General features: G+C 39.8%; 1 protein-coding gene across 5 annotated transcripts in view; it reads right to left on the bottom strand.

The window, feature by feature from the left end:
- The window catches only part of PDGFD (platelet derived growth factor D), a 146,650-nt gene that overhangs the window by 6,108 nt on the left and 112,725 nt on the right, over positions 1-27,817 (bottom strand). For 2 of the 5 annotated variants that reach the window (XM_074816173.1, XM_074816174.1), the window contains exons 4-6: positions 27,236-27,295; positions 22,497-22,698; positions 10,569-10,783 (exon numbers count right to left, since the gene is read on the bottom strand). In XM_074816173.1, the coding sequence (XP_074672274.1) occupies positions 10,569-10,783; positions 22,497-22,698; positions 27,236-27,295 (477 nt within the window). Of the gene's footprint in view, positions 1-4,949; positions 5,058-7,725; positions 7,775-10,568; positions 10,784-22,496; positions 22,699-27,235; positions 27,296-27,817 lie in introns of those variants that run through there. The other 3 variants (XM_074816178.1, XM_074816176.1, XM_074816177.1) reach the window with 3 other exon arrangements.

The raw sequence follows: 27,817 nt of genomic DNA, 5'->3' as shown, positions 1-27,817 counted from the left end.
GAACCCAATCAGGTTGTTGCAATTATCACAGAGCTGAAAATAGACTATATCTTCAAAGATGCTTTTTAAAAGAAAACATACTTTTAAAATCAAGTACAGCTGCTCATGCTGAGCCCATGATAAAATTCTTTATTTAGAGAAGCCTTTCATCAAAATCTGACAAATTCAGATGATTGGCAATTTGCAAGATCATGGGTAGGTAGATCTGCTTTTTTCAATTGAGAGCAAATGAAAGTATGCAACAGGATGAGAGCAAAGATGTGGACTGCATGCAAGCTAACAGACCTCCTGACAGCTTGGGGATTTTCTTTGTGTTTTATATTAAGAAACAGGAGCACAGTATATGGGCTTAGCTGATAACAGTAGAAAAATGAATTGGCAAGCAATTCCCCAGACAAGACAGGAAAGCAGTGTTGAACACAGCTGAAATTACAGAATCATAGAAACATAGAATTGTTTAGGTTGGAAAAGACCTTTAAGATCATTGAGTCCAACCATTAACCTAACACTGCCAAGTCCACCACTAAACCATGTCCCTAAGCACCACATCTACACCTCTTTTAAATACCTCCAGGGATGGTGACTCCACCACTTCCCTGGGCAGCCTATTCCAATGCTTGACAACCCTTTCAGTGAAGAACTTCTTCTTAATATCAAATCTAAACCTCCCCTGGCACAACTTGAGGCCGTTTCCTCTTGTCCTATCACTTCTTACTTGAGAAAAGAGACTGACATCCACCTGGCTACAACCTCCTTTCAGGTAGTTGTAGAGAGTGATAAGGTCTCCCCTCAGACTCCTTTTCTCCAGGCTAAACAACCCCAGTTCCCTCAGCTGCTCCTCATAAGACTTGTGCTCTAGACCCTTCACCAGCTTTGTTGCCCTTCTCTGGACACGCTCCAGCCCCTCAATGTCTTTCTTGTAGTGAGGGGCCCAAAACTGAACACAGTATTTGAGGTGCAGCCTCACCAGTGCTGAACAGAACAGAACAGAATCATCTAGGTTGGAAAAGACCTTGAAGATCATCTAGTCCAACCGTTAATCTAGCACTGACAGTTCCCAATTACACCATATCCCTCAGCGCTATGTCAACCCACCTTTTAAACACCTCCAGGGATGGGGACTCCACCACCTCCCTGGGCAGCCCATTCCAACACTTAACAACCCGTTCTGGAAAGAAATACTTCCTAATATCCAGTCTAAACCTTCCCCGGTGCAACTTGAGGCCATTACCTCTTGCCCTATCGCTTATTACTTGGTTAAAGAGACTCATCCCCAGCTCTCTGCAACCTCCTTTCAGGTAGTTGTAGAGGGCGATGAGGTCTCCCCTCAGCCTCCTCTTCTCCAGACTAAACAACCCCAGTTCCCTCAGCCGCTCCTCGTACGACATGTGCTCCAGACCCTTCACCAGCTTCATTGCTCTTCTCTGGACACACTCGAGTCATTCAATATCTTTTTTGTAGTGAGGGGCCCAAAACTGAACACAGTAATCGAGGTGCGGCCTCACCAGTGCCGAGTACAGGGGTAAGATCACTTCCCTGTCCCTGCTGGCCACACTATTTCTGATGCAAGCCAGGATGCCATTGGCCTTCTTGGCCACCTGGGCACACTGCTGGCTCATGTTCAGTCAGCTGTCAATCAACACCCCCAGATCCCTCTCTGACTGGCAGCTCTCCAGCCACTCCTCCCCAAGCCTGAGTACAGGGGAATGATCACTTCCCTGTCCCTGCTGGCCACACTATTTCTGATACAACCCAGGATGGTATTGGCTTTCTTGGCCACCTGGGCACACTGCTGACTCATATTCAGCTGGCTGTTGACCAACACTCCCAGGTCCTTTTCCACTGGGCAGCTTTCCAGGCACTCTTCCCCAAGCCTGTAGTGTTGCATGGGGTTGTTGCGACCCAAGTGCAGGACCTGGTACTGAGCCTTGTTGAACTTCATACATTTGGCCTTGGCCCATCAATCCAGCCTGCTCAGATCCCTCTGTAGGACTGCTTTAATAGCTGATCATGGAACTGATGTTCAAAGCTCTCTGTCTAGCTTCTATCTAGTAGTTTTTGTTTCAGCTAAATACAAGGAAATTGAAAAGAATCAGGAAGTAAGGCCATTTCCAGTGATCACAGTAGTTGAAAGAAAACTCTTTATTCTGAAAATAGCTGCTGTTTATTCATTACATGGGCAGGTCCTTAAAGGTGAGGAACTACTGAATTAATGAAAACAGTTCAAAGAAATTTTGTTCAGGACACTTTATTGCTCCTTTTTTGATGGGATCAGTAGCTTTAAGAAAATATGGATGTGAGGAAGGTCTGGAATGCTCAAAAGGTTTGTTTTGTGTGGGTAAAATAGAATAACCTTGCAGCTTTCAAATTAAAGGAGCAATGTCTGTCACTACTAATCAAAATGTGGTGCCTCAGCTGTCCAGATCATTGCCTCACAATGAGTACATAACTAGAGCCATATCCCCTGCATCAAATATTGAGTTAATTATCGTCATAAAACTATTAAAGCAATAAAAAAAAATCAAGACAGAGGACTTAGCTTCTGAGCTGGATTTGGTGTTTATAGGTAATACAAAAAAGGGTATCACGGCCTTGTAGCATTTCTTGTGCAGACAGCTCCATAGGAGCACACCAATATGCTGCATGGCATTTTATTTTGTAGATATGCCTGAGCATCTAAGAGGTTTCAAGGTGAGGTGACTGTGGCTACTGCATAATTTGCCTTGGGTGTGGTAGTGAAGGAAATATAAAGAAAATGTTTACATGTGATTCCCTGCCAGGAATCTTGCTCATTGATCATGCACTGACTTTGGATGCCAGCTTCTGAAGGACTCTTTAAATGAGAGAGCAAAGCCATCACAAAAAACAGTATCTGGAAGCTGAAGTCAGAAAAGCTCAAGCTGGAATTAGGGTAGACTTGTTCTAGTCAGGCCAACTCACGACCTAGAGAGCCCTCCAAGGAACTGTGGGGTTTCCAGCCTGTTTAAGGACATCAGAAAACAGCTGCCTTTCCAGAAGGTATACAGTACTAGTCTGGGTCTTGCTTTGGGGGCAATAGGGTGCTCTTCAGTGGCCTGTGGAGCACAGGAGGTCAGGGCTGACAGCGTGGCAGCCCCTCTAATCTCAGCAGATCTGTAAGAGCACTTCATGACCAGGGAATGAGGAGAGCAGAGTGGTGATGACTGCTAGGGAAAGGACCCAGCTGGAGATAACCTGTTCACCCTGACCCATACCCCACATTTCTCCAGTAGAAGCAGCAACAAAGAGGTGACTCCAGAGAACAATTCACCTGAAACACCCACCTCTGGTGGGGCGAGCTCTGATAACTAGGAAAGGAGCCCAAAGGCTGGACTTGCAGCTTTAGATGGGTAGAGCCAGATGAGGTGAACCAGTCCCTCCAGCATTCGCTGATGGTCCTAGCCATGTATAATTTACCTTTGAAGTCAGGCCACATTTAGCCATGACAGTCCATGATGGCTGATTTTAATAAAAAGCAAAGAGTAACAGGAAACCCAGTCAACACTTCCTAAAAATAATTAAAAAAAGGGCTATCCAGTTGCTGATAGTCATTTTTTACTTATTATCATTCACTTTATTTATTAGGAACAATAGTAACATTCTTTGTAAAATTCTTGACCAGTAGTTTAACACCAATAGAAATCTGAAGCTTCACTCAAAAATCAAATCAGGTCTCTTTTTTTTTTTTTTTTTTTTGTTAGTTTTGTTTTGTTATGATTAGCTTAAGAAGACCACAGATAATCAATAACATGACTATGGCTTACCAAATATCTGGTTAGCTTCATATTCCAGTGACAGAAGATGGAGGGTAACTCTGGATGCTATTTTAGATAGTGAAATTTGTACTTTGCAGAACTTATTTTAAAATCCTGCTATGCAGCATTATCTAATCTCCTTCTGCTCATCTAAAAATACCATCATTCTATCACGCAAACCAAATTATATTTGTCTGAGATTCATGAAAGAGGAAGCATCAAAAGTGCAAAACATTCAACACAGATCCAAGTTCTGATACAGACGAAAAATCTTACTCCGCAATTTTTGAAAGTTATCTAATCCAAAGGTCACACACATTTTAGCTGTGCTCTGAGCATAAGAAATCAAGCATTATGGGAATGTGGTTCATAATTTAGCATAAGGACCTTTATTCTAGTAGGAACATAGCCTAAAATAACAACACAGATCCAAAGCTGTATTCTTTCTTACCAGAGATAATAATAGGCTATCAGGAACAAGAAAAAAAGAGTCCGTTTGCTGACCAGTGATAGCATTCAAACTAAGGGATTATTAAATGCAGATGGGATTATTGACTTTATTTTTTTATTTGTATAAATAAGAAACACCTGGTTTTAACACAGCAAACATGGGAAAAAAATTTAATTGGCTTAAAACTCAGGCATCTGAAACAGTCACTAAAGCTATGATGTTTTTGACATACACGACATCAACAAGACCCTCACTTTTGGTGATTTTTTCATGCATTATGGCTCCAGCTACTGCTTTTTTACTACCAGATAGAGGTGCTCCCCCTTCCCAAACTGCCTTTCTGCCCAGACATGTATCACAGGATGTCTCACTTGCTTAACTTTCAGATGTCATCCCAAGAACTTTCATTTTCATCGAGTAAAAAATAAACATTTTTTCTCTTACTGTACCTTTGTGCTGTCTCTGCTCATTCTGTGACCTAGCAGTCATTTCTGACTCATTGTTTCCTTGTATTTGCATTCCAAATAAATCCCATTTCTGCTTCTTGTATAATATTTCTATGCATTAACTCTTTTGTCAGGTTAATTCTGTGCCTTTATTACCATAACAACCTTTTATCTCCTTCATACATGTACTATAAACTCCAGGACATACAACAATCACACCATATTCCGTGAACACTGGTTTGATGATGTTAGCTCTTTTTACTCCCTTTGTTGTATCAGCATCATTTGTATAATTTCTGTCCAATTATCTTATGTTTTCCTGTGTGAAGGCTGTGTGAGAATTGTCTGCTCTCTCAAGTGCCTCCTTAAGGTTTGCTCCTCATTTTTCTGAAAAAAAGAAAGGATAAAAGTCCCCACAACACCAAATTTTATTAGCTACATTTCTTAACTCCAATGCAACAACTCCTCTACCTTAATGAAGTCCCATATCACACTTTTATTTTCTCTCCTGACCCCCTGTTCTTTTCTCCCCAGTAATATTCCCTACTGTCTTGTTTTCCCTTGACAATGTTGGGTCCAGTTAAAGCTTCTTTCTATGCCCCAGTGACTTGTGCAAAGACTTAGTATTGTGTAGGTACTTTGAGGTGCCTTCTACCTCTCTCAGAGTAGCAAGAGGTTATGAAGTAGACACCCTAACACTAACCTAAACCTTGGCATTGAGAATTAATTGCATGTATGTCCTGTGAAGGCACCAGACAATAGGAAACTTGAATGGAGGTATAACGCTTCAAAAAGGGGAGATGGTGGGGGAAAGAAGCACCATGTGGACACTCAAAAATGCATCAGTTATTACAGGAGAGGCAAGTAAGTAGGTAAAAGGTGCAAACAGCTTTCACCAATTTACTTTTTTCCTTATATGTCTTTTAGCTGTGTTGCTCAGCACTGTGTTTGTGGAGGTTTATACACTCCGACAAATTCTGGTTGCTACCTTAAGAGCATTTATTCCTCACGGAAACTCATTTCACATCTCATCAGTTACAGCAATGAGATGGGGAAACCAATTTCTTGTTTCTCTGAGGTATGTGCATGCTGGGCGGATAGCACAGCTGCAGCCCAAGCTGAATTGCATCCTGGCCTGAGTTCCTCCACACCTCCTCCGGGCTGGATGATCTACAGGTTTAGAGCCACCCCCACTCTTTAAAGAGCAGCTCCAGGCATTTCCAAAGAAATGCACTGCAACGGAAAACATTCCTTCATTTCAACTCCCCTTTAGCAAGTTATACAGCAGTAGACGTGAGCATTTGATTAAGGTGTGCTGCATCTATTTCCATGTATTGCTTTGTCTTTTCCTCGCACAGAGCCCTGTGACATAACTCAGTATTGCTTATGGTACTGTCCCTGAGAGGTGTTTAGAGACACTGCCAGCACTTGGCCTGTTTGGTTTGCAGAGTTTGTGACACTATGTGGTAAGTCATGAATATTTGTCCATGAGCTCTGGTCTCAAGCAAACCCAGAAGCTGTGGAAAACCACAGAATATCACAAGACTCCTGCAAAAAAACCCCACCCATAAAACCATCTGTTTACTCAATTTATGAACCCATTTACTTCTGAAAACTCCAGAGTATTTTGGAAAAGTTATGGCAAACTTCCAGGTTATGAAAAAGACCAGAGATCTCATTATTAGCATTTCCCAGGGCAATAAAGAAAAAGATACCCCTTACCATGGCATATTCATTTTCTCATTTTCCTTGCTGTTGCATTACTTCTTACCATTGAACATGATAGGAAAGAGCTGTACAGTCTGTTCAGGGAACTGGAGCAGCATTCACAGCTTGGGGAAATTAAAGGCTACACGTGATAGCTATTAGTCCTGCAATACTAGGAGGGAGCGCTTGGTGATGAGTACAGTGTGAGGCTTTGAATAGGAACTAAGGGGAAACTAAAAAACATTAAGAGCATAAGGAGAAGATAACCTTGAAAACTCTCTGGACTAGAAGCCTCTCTCTCAGCAAACACTCTGGACATTAGTGTCCCCACAGCTGCGGGCATGCTGTTACTCCAGCACTACAAGGCACTGGCTACAAAGACAAAAAGGAGCCTATTGCTTCTGGAAAATCTGCCTGCCTGTCTTTCTCACCCAGAAATACTGGGTAACTCAGAAATACCAGACAACTTTTAAGTAATTTCCAGTCGCATTTTTACTGCTGAGGACAAGCAGGATAAATAGCTCTGGTGGGTCCAGGAGCTCAGTAGATGAAGCTTCAGGATAGCAGTTAGCAAAATCAGCCTGGCAAGCTGTCTGGGGTCTGCAGGGTTCAGTTTCAACTGCTACAAACACCTTCTTTGCTCCACTACCTTATACTTCCTTTGGGTGCCTTTTGAAAGTAAATCAAAGTAATTGAGACTTGTGTTTGAATCTGGTCTACGTTCTCCTGCAGCAGAAAGCAGAGATTTTTAACCAAATTAACAGTGCTGGGGATTTCATAAAGTGTGAAGCTCTGTCCTTTGTTACGCTACTAAATGCTTTTTGGTTAAGGGTAGTGGGTTTCAATTTGGCTTCAAAAAGACTAAACCAGCTCCATGGTTCCAAAACTGGCATGTTGAGAGGCCCCTCCTCAGTGCCTGTACTGCCAGGCATTTAAATTAGAGTTAAATGTCTAAGGAGAATACCAAATAAAACTGATTAGCTGTGCATGGCTAATAATAATAATAAAGTGGAAAATATTTTGCACTAACATTAAGGGACATATCTTTAGTATGTCATATGTGAATTTATCTGCATGACTTCCACTCATGTTAATGGGAGCCACTTGGCTAAATTTCTGCTCAGTGAGCTGTTAATTCATCCCGAAGGGATTAAGTTTAAATTTAAACTTACAAAAAGCCATTTAATGTTAAATCTGAAACAGTGTCTTGAATTCATATGGTTTTCAGAGAACAAAGGAATAGTGAAATAAATTAGCAGTGATATATTAGTGTGAATATTGAATTTCCTGCATTTAGTGATTAATTTGGGGCAGTCATAAATTGTGACATCCTGGTTCTGACCAATACCTGGTTAGTGTGATATTCTGGTGTCCCAGCATGAGATGCTCCCAAACATCTGATAAAAAAAAAGTGCTTGATAATATGTTTTATAATCAGCATTTTTCTTCTAGCTACTGTCAATAGTTGGTTTAAGTTCTGATACAGATGTGACCCAGTTTATATTTTACTTCTAGTTCTCACAGAATCCTTCTGAATTATGCACCACTCATATTTAAGGGTTGAAATTCCATATAGATTTACTGTGCAAAAAACCAAATTCCTTTTTATAATTATAGAATAGTTCCCTTTCAATATCTTTCTTGTTTTTTTCTTAAAGAAAAGATTATTTAGGAAGACCTAATTTTCCTTTAGGTACTATTCACTATTTTCTGTATTTCACGGTATTCTCTCTTATTCCCAGTTTTTTCTAAATGGAAGTATCCAAAACTTTACTTACAAATTTTTTTGATGTGTCCTGTATCTCTCCTGATGTATGTTTCTGTTTCTATACATCTTTTCTACTCCTGCCTGTATCCTTCTAAGTACCAGTGGTCAAAACCCAGTATAAGTACCCCACCAATTCATCCAGGTCATAATATTTGCTGTGTTATTACTTGTTCACCTTGATTTCTGCAGAAGGCTGTCACTTGTTTTTCTCCTATCACCACTGCACTAAATAACTGTTTTCCATAAGCTCTTCACAGTGATTCCTTACTTGACCTTTAGTCCATTTCCCACCTCTCGTTTCTCCCTCCTCCCCTCACACACTTAGAGTTATATGAATAAATAGTTGAGACTACTCATCCTAATGCTTGCTGCTTTTCTAAACTGCATTTATAAGTAGTTACACAGGCCTTCTGAAATCCCTCACAGCCTTCTCTGCTGTTAAAGTATGTTATCTCCTGTGCTAGCTGTCATTTTTTCCACTTTTCTTTTCACCTCCCTCCAGATTGATCATACAGAAAATACCACTTAATCCGTGTGCTGGGGGCACCCACAAATATCCACTTCATATGTAGTTGCTCAACTCTTCTACCTCTTTGCTCTTTCTCTCTTAACCAGCTTCTAATCCATGTCTGATCTTGTCTGGTCAACTGTTTGCTCCCTGAAGGAGGTGTCAGGTCTTTTAGCATTCTTGTACAATGTTGTGGTGCTGTATAAATATTTATTCATACATAAGGCATTCTGAGTTCATTTTATCAGTTCATAGTCATCTAGGTGTTTTATACCTATTGAATTTTTTTTCCAATTAACTTTTCTACCACTGAGATAAGGCTTTCCGCTCTGTAATTACCAGGGTCATCCCCTGCATCTTGTTTAAAATTAGATAAAATATTAACTATTCTCTAGTCCTAGCTGATGTGGAGTATGCTGTATGCTGCAGTTAATTGTGAGAAAAAATCTCTTACCTTGGAAAAGAGTAACCACACTGCTCACAGCACCGCAAAGGTCTGACCTTCAACACCCTTCTGCTATTGCAGCCCTAAGGTCTCCCAAGTTAATGCCTTTATGGTATGAGCCCACATCACATCCAGATTTAAAGTCCATAAAGTTTATTTTCACTTGAGACTTAAGCCAGGTGGTAAATCAGGCTCTTATAAGAGATGTGTGTCAGAAATTAAGTCAGCATGCAGCTACCTACTTTCAGACAATTGAAAGGATAATACCAAGTAACCTTTCTAGATATGTTCACTTTAGTGAACATTGCTCATGTCTGGTTTTGAAAATACTGACTTAGAGGCAAGAATATAGAATGCTTTTTCCTTGTTTTTCTCTCTAAATGTGCTTTGAATGGATTAAAAATAAATATAACGGACTTTGTTTTTATGCAAAAATTTTGCCTTCCTACAAAAATTGCTGAGTGGGGAAAAAGATAAGGCTGAAAGATTCAGCTACTAATAAATCTGGAAGGGAAGAGAGTTTACAAGTGACTTAATTGTTATTTTCAAGCATGGTCATAAGTTTAAAAGATATAGCACAAACCAAAAGGAAGTGCAGTCAAATGTCTCAAGGAACACATATCTCTGTGTTACTAAAAAGAATATTTCCAGTGGTATATACATTCATGTTGTATCAGTCCTTTTCTGGGAAAAATCAATCCAACATAAGCCTCATTCTTGCAACAAAGTTCACTAGGATGCTGTGGTAGCATCCACAGAGAGAGGTAGTAAATGGTCTCTCCAACTTCTTCTAAATTAACTTAGCCATAAATACCTGTTAACACCCCTTTCTAATACATATATAACCACTCTCCTCATTCACCACTTCCAAATGCAAATCTCTGGGCAATGTTGTGCCATTAAAGACATTAAAATTAAACTTATTTAAAATCAGGCCTTTCTGCAGGTTGACTGTGTGGGTGTGTGTGTCTCTATGGCTTTCTGCAGTGGAAGGTATGAACACTCCTCCATGAGGTACCAAGCTGGTATCTTAGCATGGACAACAAGACCAATGCCATTACCTAAGTCTAGGCTCCACTCTAAGTCTACCTGAACCTGTCTGGAAGCCTAAGCAGATCCTTCACCTCAGGAAGAGTGGTGAACTCAGGGGGCATTCACTTAAACTCTCTGGTCTCTCTCAAATTATCGATAGCATCTTTGCCTATGACACTTCATTACGGTCAGTGATTTTTGCCCATTGATTTTTGCACTGCAGATCCAACATGATAATCAATATAAGCATGATAATAAAACATGATAATGACAGTGTAACGTGATATAGCGTAATGATAATTATAATATAGCATGATACAGCATGATCAGTATAACATGATAATCAATATAAGCAGCGTACACGGCTCTGAGAAAAGCCTTCAGAATCCATGTAAGCAATAAATATCCAAAAGTACCAAAGAAAAGGAATGAAAATACCTCATGATATTTTTTCACTGTTTTCCCTGACATGCACGTGCAGGATTTCCAGTTCGAAGTCCCGCAGCCACAGTTTCCTCCACAGCGCTGGACAAGGAGGCAGCGGGGGAAGAAAACTACATTTGTCAGCTTCAGTTCCTCCCTTAAATTGACAGAGTAGTTTCTCGGAGTGCAACTGTAACGTTTGACATCATCATTCAACCTGTCCAGGTCAACTGCAATGCATAAGAACTTCCATTAGTAAGGTTTGAGTGGGAGATTCCTCTGGTTTATACTGCTCTCCAGGTAGTCAATAACACAAAGTGATGTGACACTGGTTGGAAAATATATGAAGTATAGCAGTGATTTCTGAACAGATAAACTTAAACCCACCAGTTTTAAATCATTACAGATGGCCGTCTAGGATCTAATCCTGGTTCCACTGACTCCCATAGCAGAGTTCACACTGACTATAAAGGTAAAGGGAAGGCTTACAGTAAAATACTGGCCTGAAAGCTGAAGACTGGTTATTTTATTTGCTTTGTTACTGATCTGTTAGATCCTTGGGTAATAGAGTCCACCACTGCTACTCTCTTCCCTCCTCTGCTTATACCTGGCTTACTTAGATGATGAGGTCATTTTGTTATTACAGGTTTAACTCCTTTTGCCTAACTGCAGACATACAAAAGGCAAACACTTTAATCAAGGCTCTTCCTGTGGTCAGTAGAGAAACATCTTTGGAGACTGATTCATCCCTTCCCCACAAGGGCATTTAGGACAGGTGGCATGACTTGCTTTCTCAAGTTGCCTGTCTGTGTTGTTTATGGATAGAGTCTAGATAACTCTTTTAGATGGAGAAATCAATCTAAGCAATATTAATTTCAGCTGGTAAATGCTACTATAATAGGCATAGCAATAATTACAATTAAAACTAATGAGCTTCACTGAATACCAGTAGTTGGTTGATGTTTAAATGCCTGGTATCTCTGTGAGATGTGTCATGTAAACAAGTAGTAAAGCCAACCATAAAAATAACTTACAGACTACCAACTGTGAGTTTAAGTGCTGTTTCTAGCTTTAGCTTGTAAAGCTAAAACAAAACAAAAAAACCCTTCCATAAATACATTTCCCTCAATTGTAACACAGATAAAAGTAGCAAATTTAATGAGTTTTATTTCTATAGAAGTTTCCTGATTTTTTTCCCCTCCTTTTATGCTTTCTTCTTTCCCTTCTTTCCTTTATGCTTCCTTCTTCCACCAACTAAGTGTTCAAAAGCTCAGTAATTCATTCAGGACTGGAGGAGATGTGAACTTGTGTTGAGTTCCCACCCCAAACAGTATTTGCTAATAGAAATATCAACAGCAAAATAGGAACAGCTCAAATGAGAGTTGAGATAATGGTGTAGTGTTTGTGAACATGGGCATGTTTATTAATAGCTCAACACCATCTCTGGTCCTGAATGGACCTATGCTTGTGCTTTACTATAAAGATGTGAAAACCTCCAACAAAGACACTTCATACCTTCTTTGACTCAGTCCTTGTCAACATCACAAAGCTGTGGAAAAAACGGTGATTTGGAAATATGAACCTTTACATTCTGGCCTGGAGATATTCACAAGGCAGATATGCAAGAGGCAAGGGTACATAACTGTCACGACTGCTATTATAGAAAATCGTAGCAGCTTCACTTTCTGGCAAGGTGTTATCTCAGTCAATGGGAATTTAGCAGATAAATTGTGATTTTATAGCAATTGTGATACATCTCACCATGAAATCTCAGTGGTTCTCTCCAGAGAGCTAGCATCTCTCCAAAAGAGGTATAGATCATCCTCCTGATATAAGCACAAAATCAATGGGGCTACTGGTATACTCATGCACTGGGAGAAAAATACACTCCAGATGTTCACAGACAGGACTTAGAAGACCAAAGAATATTGATTTCTTTGTTTTAACAGATGATATTTTCTTTTCCGCTGTCATTCTCCAAAGCCACCTCTTCTCAATGCAGGTTCTCAGGCTAATTCTTCTCACAGGGAAGTGTTCCCCACTCCTCTAAACGTTCTCATCAGGACCTTTGCCATCAGCTTTGCAAGCAAAGAGGTATCTGGCTACTATTCACTTCAGCAGATTGATGTGAAGGAAAAATTAACTAAAGGAAGAAGAGGGCTGAAAATATTCTGCTTTCATGATTAATGAGATTTCTTAAGAGGAAAACCTGGATCATCCACACTCTGGCACTGCAGCAATGTAGGGGGAATGGATACTGATATGAGCAGGCTCCTATTGGGACAGGCTGGCCGTGGACTAGGATGGCATTTGCTGATGGTGCATCTCTAGACAGAGTTAGAATAAAATGCTCAAAGGCTAAATTCAGATGTAATTCAGCTGTAATTCAGCTGAGGTAACATAGGAAACAAGGCTTCCAGTAACAAACTGGTCATTAAAGAGGACCCTGACTCAGGTCTCATGAACTGACATCTGTGTCCCAGAGAAGGTGTCCAAGGGACTGAACAAAATTTGCTCTATCACAGATTACATTTCCCCTCAGGCTCAACAGTCCTCTTCCCTGCATTGAGCTGATACCTATTATCACTGCTGCGTTATCAACACAGAAATGAGTTTTTGTAACGAGACTGGCAGAGAGGGAAAGCACCAGCATTTAAAGGACTGGGAGGGGGGGGGGGGGGGGCTTTCCTGCAGAGAGCATATTATATCCATCACAGTGTTACACATATTAGCTTCAGTACTTAAGCTGCTCAATTTAAATGGCAAGGGGTGACCTAGCAAAGTGCTTTCACTGGAGGGAAGGCTTTGCTCACTAGCCTTCAAAAGCCTAGTTTTGATGACTTTCAGAAGTCTTTGCAGAATCTCTTAGGCTGTAGCTGAGTCAGTACTGTGGAGAGCTGTTGACTTGTTTGAAGCATAGGGGGGAATAGCCAGATAATTAAGACAATTTTTTTCTCTATGCAGTATGAAGGAATCAGCTGTTTTCAGTGAGGGCTCAAAACCTTCTCTGGATGCATTCTTCAGGAATTCTGAAAACAACCAGTAGCAAAACACATTTTATTTAGTGTATCTTTCTATGATGAAGTATATTTGAAAAAACTTATGGAAAACTTTCCAATGGAAAATTGCATTAATTCTCCGTGGTATCATACTTAAGGCATTCTGATGCTGAGTTATTAGCAGTTTTCAGGACCCCAAATCTCAGAGTTCTAAGTTAAGATGTGAATTCTCTGCACTTTGCCGTATCTCAGGTATCAGAGTCCAGGTTGAAATGGACAAATACAATAGCAGAAAGGTCTTATTTTAGTGATGCTGAAATAATGAAAATAAATAACTTAAAGCAGAGAAGGAAAGACTAACTAAAGGGTTTAAGAGATACACAAGTGATCGTCCATAAAAATTCATGTGGCAGTAAACACCTACGCTCTTTTTGACTCTGCTCTACAGAAATGCAGTGCTTGGTGGGATAAGTTGGACAGCGCAATGTCTTCTGTGAACAGCGCATACTGTACTCTGTGAACAGTGCATACTGACATGCAAGAATTTGCTTTAAACCATGGTTTGCAGCCCCCTAACAAAAGAACACATTTTGCTCTGAACAACTCTCTCTGCTGAAAGCTTCGATATGCATTTTTCCCTGTCTTGGGATTGTTTTACTGTCTGGAGCCAGTCCATTTCCTCATCCATATAACAATGATATTTTACAGTACAGTCAGTTTCATGCATCACTTCACTGCTGTGACTAAAATGTAACCAAGCCTTGGCGTGACTGGTGTGAAATCCTGCTGCTTTACTTATCAAGGACTGAAACCACTGGAGTCCTTAATTTAAAACTAGAACTAAAAGGTTCTGTAGACTGGATGCAAATAACTTCAAAGTATTATTACAGAATGTCTGCAACAGATTCAATTTAAAGGCAAGGCATACATAAAAAGATGTAGTGGAGCAGTAATCTGGATACTTGGGGTACAGTGTCCCCTCCTTCCCCTTAAATCCTGTGCTTAAATCCATCCTCATTTCACATAGCACTATGGCATGTGCTTACCTTGAAACATTGATCTTAAATCAGAGGCAAGCACTGAAATCAGTGGCTGCAGCTAATACCATGTCTTATTCAGAACGGACAGCCTTAAAGATTGGAGAGAAAAACATGTGCTGCTGGTCAATGATTAATTGTAACAAGTCAGGAGGTCTGTTAGGGATTCTTTTAACACTTTATCTGTTTCAAATTCATACATGTCCCTAAAATTACCATATCTGAACATTTACCTGTTTTTCATACATTAGCCACAGACCAGAGCTGAGATGTAAGAGATGGTAGCCACATTGCCAAGGTATTCCTAAAACACATATCAAGGCCATCTACAGGCAAGGCAAGAGGGATTGAGGCAGGTGCAGAGCAGTCAGCTTAACCTCAGCCCACAGTAAAATTAAGGGGTAAATCCTCCTGGAAGCAATGTCCAGGCACATGAAAGATGAGGGTGACTGGGAACAGACAGAATAGATTTACCAAGGGCAAATTCTGATGAACCAACCTGAGACTCTGCTATGATGAGACAACCATCTTGCTGGATGAGGTTAAAGCAGCAGAGGCATCTGCTGATTTTTGATAGTGATCCATAGCATCCTTGCAGCAAACTGTCGAGATATAATGGGATAGGCGGACTACAAATTCAGTAGATAACCGGAAAGTCCAAGAGTCTTGAGCAAAATAGTCAGCAATTCCAAGTACAACCGGTGACTGGTTACTAGCAGTGTTCCCCAGGGGGTAATGTTGGGGTCAATACTGCTAAAGATCTTCACTAATGATCTGAAGAATGGAATGATGTGAACCCTCAGCACGTTTTCCAGTGACATCACATTAGGGAAATTTGTCCACGTGCTGCAGGACTGTCTTTCAGAAGGACCTCAGCAGGCTGGAGAAATATGCTGACAAGAACCTCATGAGGCTCAGTGATGACAAATGGAAATTCCTGTGCCTGACATGAAATAAACCCATGCATCAGTCCAGACTGGGGACACACTGGCTAAGCAGAAGCTTTCCAGAAAAAGCCTTGGCATCCTGGTAGACAGCAGGTTGAACATGAGTCAGCTGTTTGCCTTGCAGTGACAGAGGCTGCACACTGAGCTGCATTAGGAAGAATGTGGCAGCAGGTTGAGGGAGATGAATAGTCCCCTTCATTCAGCTCTCATGAACCTCCATCTGGAGTACTGTGTCCAGTTTTTAGCTCCCTTCAGCAGAAGGATGAACAAACTAGGAGTTCAGTGAAGGGTGACCATGGTGGTTAAGGTTCTTGTTCAAAACAGTCACAGTGAGGCTGAGGGAACCAGATTTGTTTAGTCTGGAAAGAAGACTAAAGGGGGTTCTAATAACCATCTCCAGCTATCAAAATGGGGCTACAGGAAGGATGGAGCCATTCTCTTCTTGGATGTGCACAGCAAAAACACAAGGTGCAAAAATCACAAGTTGCAGCAAGGGACATTTCAGTGAGCTCTAAAGAAAAACTAATCACCATGAGGGTGGTCAAACACTGGGACAACTTATCCAAAAGCTTGTGGAATTGCTCTAGTTGGAAATATTGAAAACATAACTAGAGAAGGCCCAAAGTAACCTGATTTAACTTTGAGGTTGGTCCTGCACTGAGCAGAGGTTTGGAAGAGATGATCCACAGAGTGCATTTGTAACCAATATATTCTATTGATCTACGATTGATACTAAACTGCCACGATGCCTATATGTCTGCTGTACTTCCTGAAAGGGTATTGACATCACTATCCATATGGACAGATAAGGCTTAAAAGGATGATTTTGGTCTGTTATGAAGGCAATCTGTTATGAAGGCAATATGGATGTGTGGAACCAGATTTCAGCATGACATTCAGCATCAAACTATGTTGATGACAGGCCACGTTAAGAAGCATCTGTATGTAGACAAACTATAAGGCCTAGGTCCTCAAGGATATTAAAATACCTAACTCTTACTGAAGGGACTTGCCCACATTATTCAGGGAATGGGTGCAGAGACTTCCCAGCTACTGAACATCCTCCCCTGGTTGTCAAGCAGAATTCTACATGTCCTTGGGTCTCCTGCCAAAGGTATGCAAACCAGTGCCAATTCTGCTAAAATTTCTAAATCTTGTGCTCTTTTTGGCGGCTGAAGACATGTACTCATGAACTTGTTAGCTTGCCCCTGTTCATGTTTTGTGCATCAGCAAGGGATGGAACTGCAGTGTGATTGAAGTACTGTGTGTCAAGTGGGGATCCAGAGCTCAGTTCTAGTTTGACTCTCATCCCTTTTCATGTGTGGCTTACAGTTTATAACAAAGGTTGTTGTGCTGCTGTTTTAATTCTCACTAGGCTTAAAAAAAATCCTCCTGTAGAGCATGGAATTTCTCAGACCTATGAATATATTGAACCCCTTCCCCCCAGCATTCATGCTCTGCTAGCATAAAGGTGTATGCCAGGGCTGTGTCAGGAAGAGTAGAGGTACTGTAGAAGCAGTCAAAGACATTCAGAGCAGTGCTGTAGCTGACTGAAGCTATGGTGTGGCTGAACTGAGTTGGAAAATGCAGTCCCATACATATGCTAAACAGTCACATCTTCCACTGATGAAACCACCTAAATGCACTGACACTGATGAAATTACTCTTCTCCATACCAAATATTGACCAAACCCTGTGGCTTTTAGTCCTCAGTGAAAACCTCAACCATATGGTTGATGGTTTTCACTGTTTCACTGCACATGCTTAATGATACCACAATAAGCACTTTGTTAAATATACCTGAAAACTCTGGGAGCTGTCCAAGTCTTTCTCGTGGGAGCTGAGGAGAAGATGTTGCAATATGGATTTACTACAGAATCACAATGCTAAGACAAACCTCCTCAATACAGCAACTATTATTTTAGAGGAATGAGAGATCAGAATTTCAGTGGGATTATAATTGTTCACATGAAACAAGGTTCACAATATATAGGCCTGTTATAGACTGGCAAACCAGCTGGGGTATGGGTCAAGTAGCAAAAGCAAGCCAAACTATCAGTGGCGTAAATGCACATACCTTCACTGGAATCAATGGAACTGAACAGCTTATTCCAGTGATAAATAATATGCTGCAAGTTTCACTAGAATTTTAAAAAATGGTTTAATAAAAAAAGATTTCACTGCAGTGACCAACAAAAATGTCATGTAAAGCATGAAGAAAAACCTAGTTTGCCACAGAGTGAGAAGAGTATGGATGTAGATCTGAATTAGATTGTGAAATGAATGAATGTGTGTAGTTTGCATGCAACAGACAACTTGGTTTCCAACTGAAGAAGGGTAGAAGAAATATAACTTTTTTTAAGCACAGGGAATACTTTAAATTAGCAGCTATTTGACAAGGTATTCCATCTACTTGGAATATTCACATTTGCTGTGAAGGAGAGGGCATTCAGCAGTTGTGATGCCTGCACTCCCTGTCTGGTGCACTGAAACTTGCTGGCAGCCATCCCAGAACCTTTCAAGGAAGAGTACATGGATGTTTGCAGTATTTTACTGGCCACTGTTTGCAAACCCCTGATAAATTACATTCCTGAGTTAAAATTTTACCTTCTTGCTAGACCACTGTAAGTGGTGGCAACTAAAAACTATTATTAAGGACAGAGAGAAACTTGCCTGATCTTGGGAACCTGTTTGGCAATGGACAGCAGAAACATTCCATGAAGACTTGTGGTCTCATCTCGCTACTCCCCTTCTAGAGAGCAGTGTGGCTATGGCAGCAAGTGTTTATTTATTTAACTTGTAAAGCTGTCATTGCAGACAGGTGTTGCTGCAAAAATGTCCCACCTGATTAATTTCTTCTGATAGCCAAAGGTTTCTTGCATATTATTTCCAAAAAAGAAAATGAGCTCAGAGGCGTATGTAGTCTTGTTAATTACCCAAATGTATGTAAATGTGTTCCTGCTTCCTAGATTTATTTGTGAAAAAAACCCCAACACCATTCCTTTTTAAAGATGACCCCTTTCTCTAGGTACCATCCCCTAGACATCTGGATCTACTTCTATGATGAGAAACAGTGAACTTTCTCTTTCTCCTTTCTTTCCTCATTTTTACACAAGACATTTCACAGGCAGAGGTCTTTTTTAAACTATAAAGCCTTTTACAATGGGATGTAAAACTTCAAAGTGAACAACAAAAGATGAATGCAAACAAGCATGTGGAAAAAGTTAAATAATGTCTAATTGATGGTTGGAACTGTTTACAACAGTATCTCTGAGGAGCTCTTCTACTATGATCAAGCAGATACATTGATGCTTTCAAATATTTAAACTGTAGGATGAAGAGGTTTCCTTCAAACACGTCTGGATGCTCTTTATGACTCCCTAAAAGAATAGAAACCTATTTGTCTGGAAATTCAACATAATTGTAGAATATGGCTGTTTTCTTTTTTATTTCTACTTGTGTTCTTGCTAAGAGCAGTATTAAATAACCCAGTAGTCAGTGATATCCTTTTAGAGATGCTTTATATTTGTAATAGACAAATTACTATGACACTAAGGTCAGTTACAACATATTACTGCAATGCAAAAGTAATTATTTTAAAGGATATACTTTATTCGGTATGACCTGCTTTTTCCCTAAGAGTCTGGGATAAGTTTAAGGTTGAATATTCATACTTTCAGAGTTTCTAAAACGTTGCAATGGCTAGCGAATCCTTTTGAATATATTTACAACTGCTGGCAAAGGTTATTTGAAACACCTTGTCATATTTTCATAGAGGAGGTGTACACTGTAGTTTATAGCTTATACAAGGCCTCTCATTTAAGGATTTTGAAAATGTGAATGTGTGTCTTCCCCTTTCTTTTTTGTCCTTCTCTGCCAGTCTGGGTTTCACTGTGATTCTATAGTTACCTTTTACTGGAGTGATTAACAGCAAATCCCACGGAACATACGCAGAATTAGATTTCAAACTTCATGTGGTTATTAGTGAGACACACCTGATACCAGTATCTCACTTCAACAGCATAAATGAAAAGGAATGCATTTAACTTAATAGAGTTGCATCAGTGTTGTAGAGGTGTGAGATCAGATTTTGTAGATGGAATGGAGTTATCATACATATAGATTTAATCAACACACTCTTCTTCTTTAGGTTTCTTGCAGGAGGTATCCAGGGAGGGATTGACCTGTATATGTGTATATCGATGTGTATAAATACATGATGGGAGGGAGTAAAGATGGAGACAGTCTTCTTTGAAAGGACAAGAGGTACTAGACTCAAATTGTAACATAGGAAAACCTATTTAAATGTTAAAATCCCCCAATATTTATCACATAACCCCATTATCAGAACTGGTATTCAGCAACACCACATCTTAAGCTCAATTTTGTGGCACAATTTGGTATGGGAAGAGAGTTGGATAGGAGCAAAATCATTAGTCATTCATTTACACCATTTATATGACTTGTTCTGAAAATGCTGTGAAAGATAGGCAGAGATTACATCAAATTGTTCTTGTCTGCCTCAGGGCTGTTCTAGCTAAGGATAAAAAATAAAACCCAAGCTGAAAGCAGAAAGAGATAGATATCTGAAATAAATGACGATATAATCTATTGCTCTCTTTGCTGCAAGGTTATCCTAATGCCTATAAACATTCCTCAGAGATCCACAGTGTCTGTGTTTAAAAGCCACCAAGCATTTCTAATTTAAGGACTTGTTAAAGCTATTCCATACTCCTGACATCATCCAAGAACAAGCCTTTAATCTTGTCAGAAGTTTATGACTAAATAAAAATTCTTAAGAGAAATTTTTTAAGGATTTGATTATGGTGAGGTACTTCTGTCCAGAGGGCTGCTAACAATCAGGGAATTTGGCCTTTAGTTTGAAGACAAAAGAAAAACTGTTATAAAACCTTTTTCTTATTCCTATAACTAAAACAACAACAAAAATTCCTATTAAAATAAATCAAGTGTTAAAATAATGACTATTTTATGTTTTTTACAGTGCTTTGTTATGCAAGAAGCTGAATGACATTTATATTAAATGGATAAACCTTTATATATCTGAATTTTCCTACCACTACCAGATCCAATTGATACCTCTAGTCTACATGATCAACATCAATAAAGCAGAAAATGATATTTTATATGTCTATACGGTCATTTAAATATACGGGGAACTAGGCCAAATATGATCTGAGAATCAAATGAAATCTGGAGAGCAGAACCAGTACAGGATCCAGGTTTCTAATCAGCTTCTATTAAAATCAAAACAGACCCTTTATTTCTTCAGTATACATGTCTATCAGTGCCAAATCCATTCTGGGAATAAGGGATGCACAGATCATGTTTCACAGACCCCTAAATGTGATCAAACTGATCTCAGAAATGATGCAGTTAGGTGACAGTTTTCACAAAACATGGGTTGTTGTGGTTGCCTGAAATTTCTGACATGCCAGTATAGAACAAAGTAAAGGGGTTCAGTTTTCACTCTATGGGTGCTCAGGCCTTTATGGCAGATTCCTTTGAAGTGCTGAGCCGAAAAACAGAGATGGCCAGTAAGTCTGGGAAACTACACCAAGTTGGCTGTGCATCTACTAATACACTGTATGTGCCTGAAGTCATTCTCCTGTACAAAGGCCAACAACCATGGGACAGCCCACATTCCTACCATTTATCTCTTACTCTCCAAGACAAGGTGACCACGTGCAAACTACCTACTAGGAATGGCAGCTGACTCTGCCAACTCCTGGTTCATGCTCAGAAATAACCTGGGAGAATAACACTTGGCTTAGGCCAAAACTAAGCAGAGACCAGGGTGACAATTTAGCAACATGGTGATTGGACTTCAGGGCCTGGGAACGCTCCTCAACACTATTTTCCCTAATAGAGATGCAGCCTATACATCCCTTTTAAGATCAAAGCCTCATCATTTGATGGTGAGTAAGTTACAAATACAGAATTAAAATACTTTCTCCCTGCTCAGCACATGCTTAATGTAGGGCGGAGGGGATTTGAGATGTAAATAAATGGTGGATTGCACAGAATCAGAACTGTCATTCGGGCATTACGATTTTAAAGTTCTAAAGAAGAATGCATATGAATACATAACTTGGAAATGGAAGACAATATTAACAAGAGACCTCAGATAAAATATTTCACTCCAGATCTTCTGTGAAAACTACAGCAACTGTCATCTTTGAGAACCCTAACAGACCTCCTAGATCTGTACCTGCACATAAAGGGCAATTTCATCAGGCTCTTCAGTGCATAGTTACCCGAGAGCACCACTGTCTCTTCTAAATAGCGTTTCTTTATCATTATGGGTTTGTACTGCTAGCTTAACATCCATTTACTTTACCATTTGGTGGATGATTTGAACTACCAGGAGGAAACACGAAACATAACCCAGAAATGTGTGCTTTGCTCATTTACAGACAAAGATGTTAAACCATAATAACGTTCCCCGCCAACATAATGAAAAACAGTGAGATGTTCACATCCTAAAAAAACAGCTGCACATACAGGTGTCTGCACCAGATGCTTCCCTAAGCACAATGTGATAAAAGTGATTATTCCTCACTCAACAGAGAACAATCCCTAAGCAGGGTATTTAAAGAAGGATGATAGTGCAGGTAATTAGGAGCCCCATGCCTTACACACAAACAATGTTTAAGAGGGTGAAGCTAAGAACCATCTGTCCTTTACACACGGGCCTAGGTTTTTATTTTTGAATTCATCATAACAATGGCAGTTATCAGTCTGATTTCTCAGGCAAGATTCTACTCAGAAAAATATTAGGGATTAAATGACTTATCCCTGGTTTTAACAGGTGGTACCTTCCCTGTGACTCCAACAGGAACACAGGGACCAGAATCTAATACCTGACCAATGGACATTCTATGAGGAGTGAAGGAATATCCTGATCTTGCCCCAAAGTATGTATATAGTGTCGTTTCCTACCTTTGGACTTCCTGTCATGGTAGCTCCTGCCTCGATAATGGTGGCCACTGTCTGTGTACAAATTCTCGAGATCTTCTTGCCACGAGTCTGGGTTAAAGTGTTTGAGCAGATCCTCCACCGTGTCAAATGCAGCAATGGTCTGATCCAGTGCTTCTGCTGTGAGCGTAGGGTCAGTCACTGATGGAGAGGGATAGGATACCCCCTAAGAGTGACATACATCTCAGTGTACTTGGAATAAATTACAGCACCACTTAAAACAATTGAAAACAGTTACTGAGGAACTTGTCTCATTATTGACTGAAACAGCTACTTTGGGCCATCTTCTGAAGTTCTTAGCTGGGCCAGGCTCTTTTATGCTTATATTTTCCTTTTGCAAGCAGAAGAGACACCACAAAACTCCCAAGTAAATCCTGGAGGAGATGCAATGTGTGGAAGCAGTGCCACTGCTGGACTGCCAACATGCACACCCACTCCTCAAAGGGGACGATGGTTTGCACATATACAAAGATGTAACGGAAATGTCTTTTGAAACCACTGTGATGGCCATGACCACAGATCAGAGGTGCCTTGTAGTGCTGGGGTGGTGCCTTCAGATCTCCACCAGCTCTGTCAGTACATCCATAATAGGCATATCAGAAACCACAGCACAGAAAGACAAAGACAACAAGTCCACTAGACTTTCTTTCCCTGGTCAATTTGGACAACAAATTTGTCTTGGTTTAAGACTTGAAAAGATGGCCCTTTATTCCCAAGAATTAAATGTATTATGAAACACCAATGAATGCTAATTCTCCCACCCTTTTACCAAACATACAAGTTACTAAGCAAATGAGAAAAAACATGATATTTGGATCTCAGCAATGTAACAATGAATATTGGGATTACCAACATAGTCATATCCTCACAACTGTATCATAATACCACATGAAATATTACTTCCCACTAGGAAGGGCAAAGTACCATTCTCTGAGCATATTTGGTTTCCACTGAACTTGTGGCACAACATGACTTTGACAGAAAGATTGTAGCAATTTCATTTTTACTGGAGACGACTTTAAAAATGTTTAATAATTGTTATTTAGAATCACAATACTCACTACCCTGGTATCACTTTTTCCCTTGTCCAAGCACAAAGCCGGATAGTATGTGTAAAATATGTGCAAGAAAAACTATAAATGCAGATCTGTTACTTTCTGAAGGACCACAATCAAAATACCTGATTTTGTCCAACAAGAAGCACAATATATCACAAGAGTTGTTGGGAGTTTGGTCTTATAAGTTAAAACATCGGGGGAAAAACCCTAGAAACCCTCTTCTCTCACACAAACCCAGCTCTGAAGTAATGTAGCAGAAATATACCATTTAAAATTAATGACTCCCCAAAATAATGTTTTTGCTTCATCTCCCAAGTAAATGCATATGTTAAAGTATTAATCTTTATGATTAACTTCACTCAGTTGGGTAGTAATTGAAAGGTCAATTCATTTGAGTAAAGTTACTCACTTGTTTGCAGGACTGTGTCCTTCAATGCTTATAAAAATAGTTTCAAAGTATATGTGTCTTCTAAAATAAAACATTTGTCTTTAATGGTGAGTTATATCACAAAAGTAACAATCTTTGATATTTTACTGCATATGTTTGCTAAAAGTACAGACAGTCCAAATTATTAAAAAGGAGAAAGAGAAGAAATAGAAAACATTACAATAGGGTGGTCAAGAAAGCATAGCTGCGCTTTACTGCTTATCACCAAGAAGCACAAGAAGTTTCAGAGGGCCCAGTTGTGACTGCAGTGCCTCTACAATGCAGTGCTAAATAAGACACAGTGCAGATGGCTGCAAAAATTCATGACTCACTAAAAGAGAAGGCATACCTCAAAGCATCCCTCCTGACTTCTAAGTGGCTTGGAATAGAGATCGTCAGAGAGACAGAAGCCCCAGGAGTTGAAAAGCTCATGCCAGCAAAGTGAACACAGCATTATTATCTAAAACAATGCTGCAGGAGAGATTGTGCTGTGGGCAGGCATCATGCAGTGTGCTAACACTGTCTTTGAGGTTACAAAAGAAAAAAGCACACAAATGCTACTTGCTTACTGAAGAGAGCTCTGTGGAGCTCATGGCTCATCTGTGACTGAAGCCCAACAGAAAAATGTCAGTCCCCGACTGCCTTTCAAAAGTGGGGGAGATGATGCAAGGATGCTGAAGAAACAGCAACATAAAAACCAGACCATAAGTGTGTGGTTTAGACGATGCAAGAGTTTTTTTCACATGTTCAACTGTGCATTTCATTACAGAAATGCAGGTCAGGCTGTGAATTTGCAGGGCATTTCAAACTCATACAGGCAGCAGGGATTCCCCATTTTATTTTCATATAAAAGCTCCTACTCAAAAGATTTAAGCAACCTCGTTCACACAGAGGAGAAAGCTTAACTTTTTCTCAGTGACAGCCAAGTCAAAAGGAATTATTTCAACAGCTCAGATAACCTATTGGCAGTGACATCATGTGACAGGCCCAAAAGCAACTTCAAAGCTGCCAACCCAACTGCCTCTCTTTTGTCCTGCCAAGAACGAGGCACTAGTTTTAGAAGAGCTTGTGCTAGTCATAATCTGGTTTCTGAGATCATATCCAAAGAGAGGTCAAGAGGAAGAGTGAAATGCAAGAATCAATGAAGAGCAAAGATTTTACACATTATGTATCTCTTCTACATTTCTGAAAAGCACTGAATGCTTTTTAATTTCATGGGACACAAAGGTGTCTTTTTTTGTCAGTGCTCGTATACTTTATTTCTGTTCCTACATTCTTTCCTATTTTCTATCTGTATGTGAAGCTGACAGGCAGTTCAATGTGCACCACAGTTGTTTGATGGTCATAGCATTACTTCACAAATAATGGAAACTAACTTAATAAGGAGTGATTTTTTTTCCTTCTTTTTTGTGGATTTGCGATGCTGGGTTAAGGGCAGAAATATTGGGTTTTGCTTTCTGAGACAAAAAACCACCAAAATATGACTCTGTGATATGACTTCAGACAAGGAAGAAAGAATTTGCTCGGTCTCAAATTTTCATTCTGAGAATTGTAATGTACCTAGATCCTAAAATGAGTCTTTGGGTTGCCTGTGGGTTTGAGGGGAAAAACTTAGCTCTGCCATGCTATCAGAATATCCTCAGGGAGTATCAGTAGAACAGTATGACACCTTGCCAGCAACTAGAAGGTCTGAGTTTGTACTTCTGCCCCTCAGGCCTACAGCAGAATCCATGAAAAATTCAGATGTTAGACGTTTTCCATGGTGCCTTTGGGAAAAATTACTCAATGTCTCTACTTTATTTTCCCTGAGGATAAGAAAGGGCTAGTGGGTGTAATGCAGTCCCAGTGGAAGAAGGTATGTTCTATTAGAGAAGGGATGGCATGGGAAAAACAGTGAAACTGGAGTTTTGCTTCTGGTTTAGCTGTAGGCTTCCATGTGACCTTGGCCACCAGCTTGCTACCTGTAATATTTGTACTGAACTTCCCTACCTGTAACATACTAACAACTTTTCAGAAACAAATAGATGTGAAAGATAAATACAGGTTTTTTTCAATATGAAAAGAATACTGGATTATTGTTTGGTGTATTGTGCATCTTATAATGTTAAAGATAACTAACATGGCATTTACCATGTACTTGATCTCATTTTCATCGTTACCTGATGAGGGAGCCCTAGGCTTACATTTTCAAACGTCAGTTTACCATATTTTTAAACAAAATATTCTATCACATAGATTTTTTTTCCAACCCTATATTAGAATGAAAAATGGGGTTTATGTCTTTCAGTAAAACAGTGTTTTAGCATCTCCTGCTTGTCACATTCACTAGATCTCAGCCCTGCTAGCATTACTACTCAGGACATTCAGCACAATTAGTTCAAGGCCATCAATGCATCATATCATGAAGGACAAGTGTCATTTGCAAACTCAAGAGTAAACATGGGTGAGATTAGCTTCTAATTGGCTTCCTCTTCTAATTTTAGCAATACAGAATTTTGTCTCTACTTGCTGCCTTGCTTGGACACTAATCAGTAGAATGTGTTTTAAGAGGAGTTTACAAGAGCTGTGACATGATGCTGACCAGCACAGAAGAGGACTGCCTGTATTATGAATTCTGACGCTACATTGTCATTCCTCAGTATTTAACCTGGGAAATGAAAGAGGGGACAGATTTTTGGCCAGTGACACAAATCAAACATAAGAAAGAGAAAAATAAAATTTTACACTGGATTACTCGTTCTCCTTTTTTTTTTTTTTTTCTTTTTTTCCCAAAGTTGCATTTCACTGCTGAATATGGAGGCTTCAGATAGAACACTGTATTTCAAACACTTTAAAAAAGTCTTCGTACTGACAGTGAAAAGTTAGATCCATTTTCCTGCCAGCCTGTTTTAAGTACAGTCTTTGATTTAGGTCAAGACATTCTGCGAATGAAAATTATAAGGAGTTTATATCTTGTATTTTCATCTTGGCAGGATGAGTTTGAAAGCAAGGGTTTCCCAATGACTATCTCATGTGGTAACAACAGCTGATGGCATATCCTGAATCTTTTCTTCTTAAAAACACACTGGTTGACTCCCCAGTATGAGTTGGATAAACGGTTATTTCATCCTCTGCCAAAGGTGAATACATGGTTCGTCTGTGCAGGTGCCATTTTAGTGAGTTGGATTCAAGCCATCCTATCTATCCATCCACGAGCAAAATAGTAACAAATTACTTACTGAGACAGAGCTTGTGACTGACTCCCAGTTGGTTTCTGAGGCTGCATGCTGGAAATCATCCTAAGGGGAAAAACCCACAGGAAAAATCACCATTAAGGCAATGTCCTAAATTAACTGCAGAACCTAAAAAATGTCTCAGCATTCAACATCTGTCATCTTTTTTCAACCCTCTTTAATGCAAGAGGCCCTACCATGTGTCATTTCTAAATAATGCTACTTCCATTCAGGTTTCTCCCTTTTCATTATATTTATTTATATTTTACACGTATATATATATTATTATTTGTAAACTAGCTCCTTTTGAGCTTGCTGGAGCAAGAATAGATATTATTATTATTATTATTTGTAATATGATATATGCTGCTTTGCATATCAAGACCTAATCTGGTCAAGGCCATTACATTTATCTTCTAACATAAATATTAAACACCACCTCTGTATGTCTACAATCAAATGCTGTTCCCCAAACCGATCCATTCGAGAAAGAATGTGGACATGCTAACACCCTGGTACTACTTAGCCAAGGTGAGAAGCAGGGTAATCTAATCCGTTTGCAATGTAGTCCTAACATGGCTGTACTGT

The sequence above is a fragment of the Strix aluco genome, chromosome 2 (assembly GCF_031877795.1).
Source record: "Strix aluco isolate bStrAlu1 chromosome 2, bStrAlu1.hap1, whole genome shotgun sequence".
Lineage (NCBI taxonomy): Eukaryota > Metazoa > Chordata > Aves > Strigiformes > Strigidae > Strix > Strix aluco.
The sequence above is the reverse complement of the archived record's forward strand: the minus strand, read 5'-3'. Positions and strand labels throughout refer to the sequence as shown.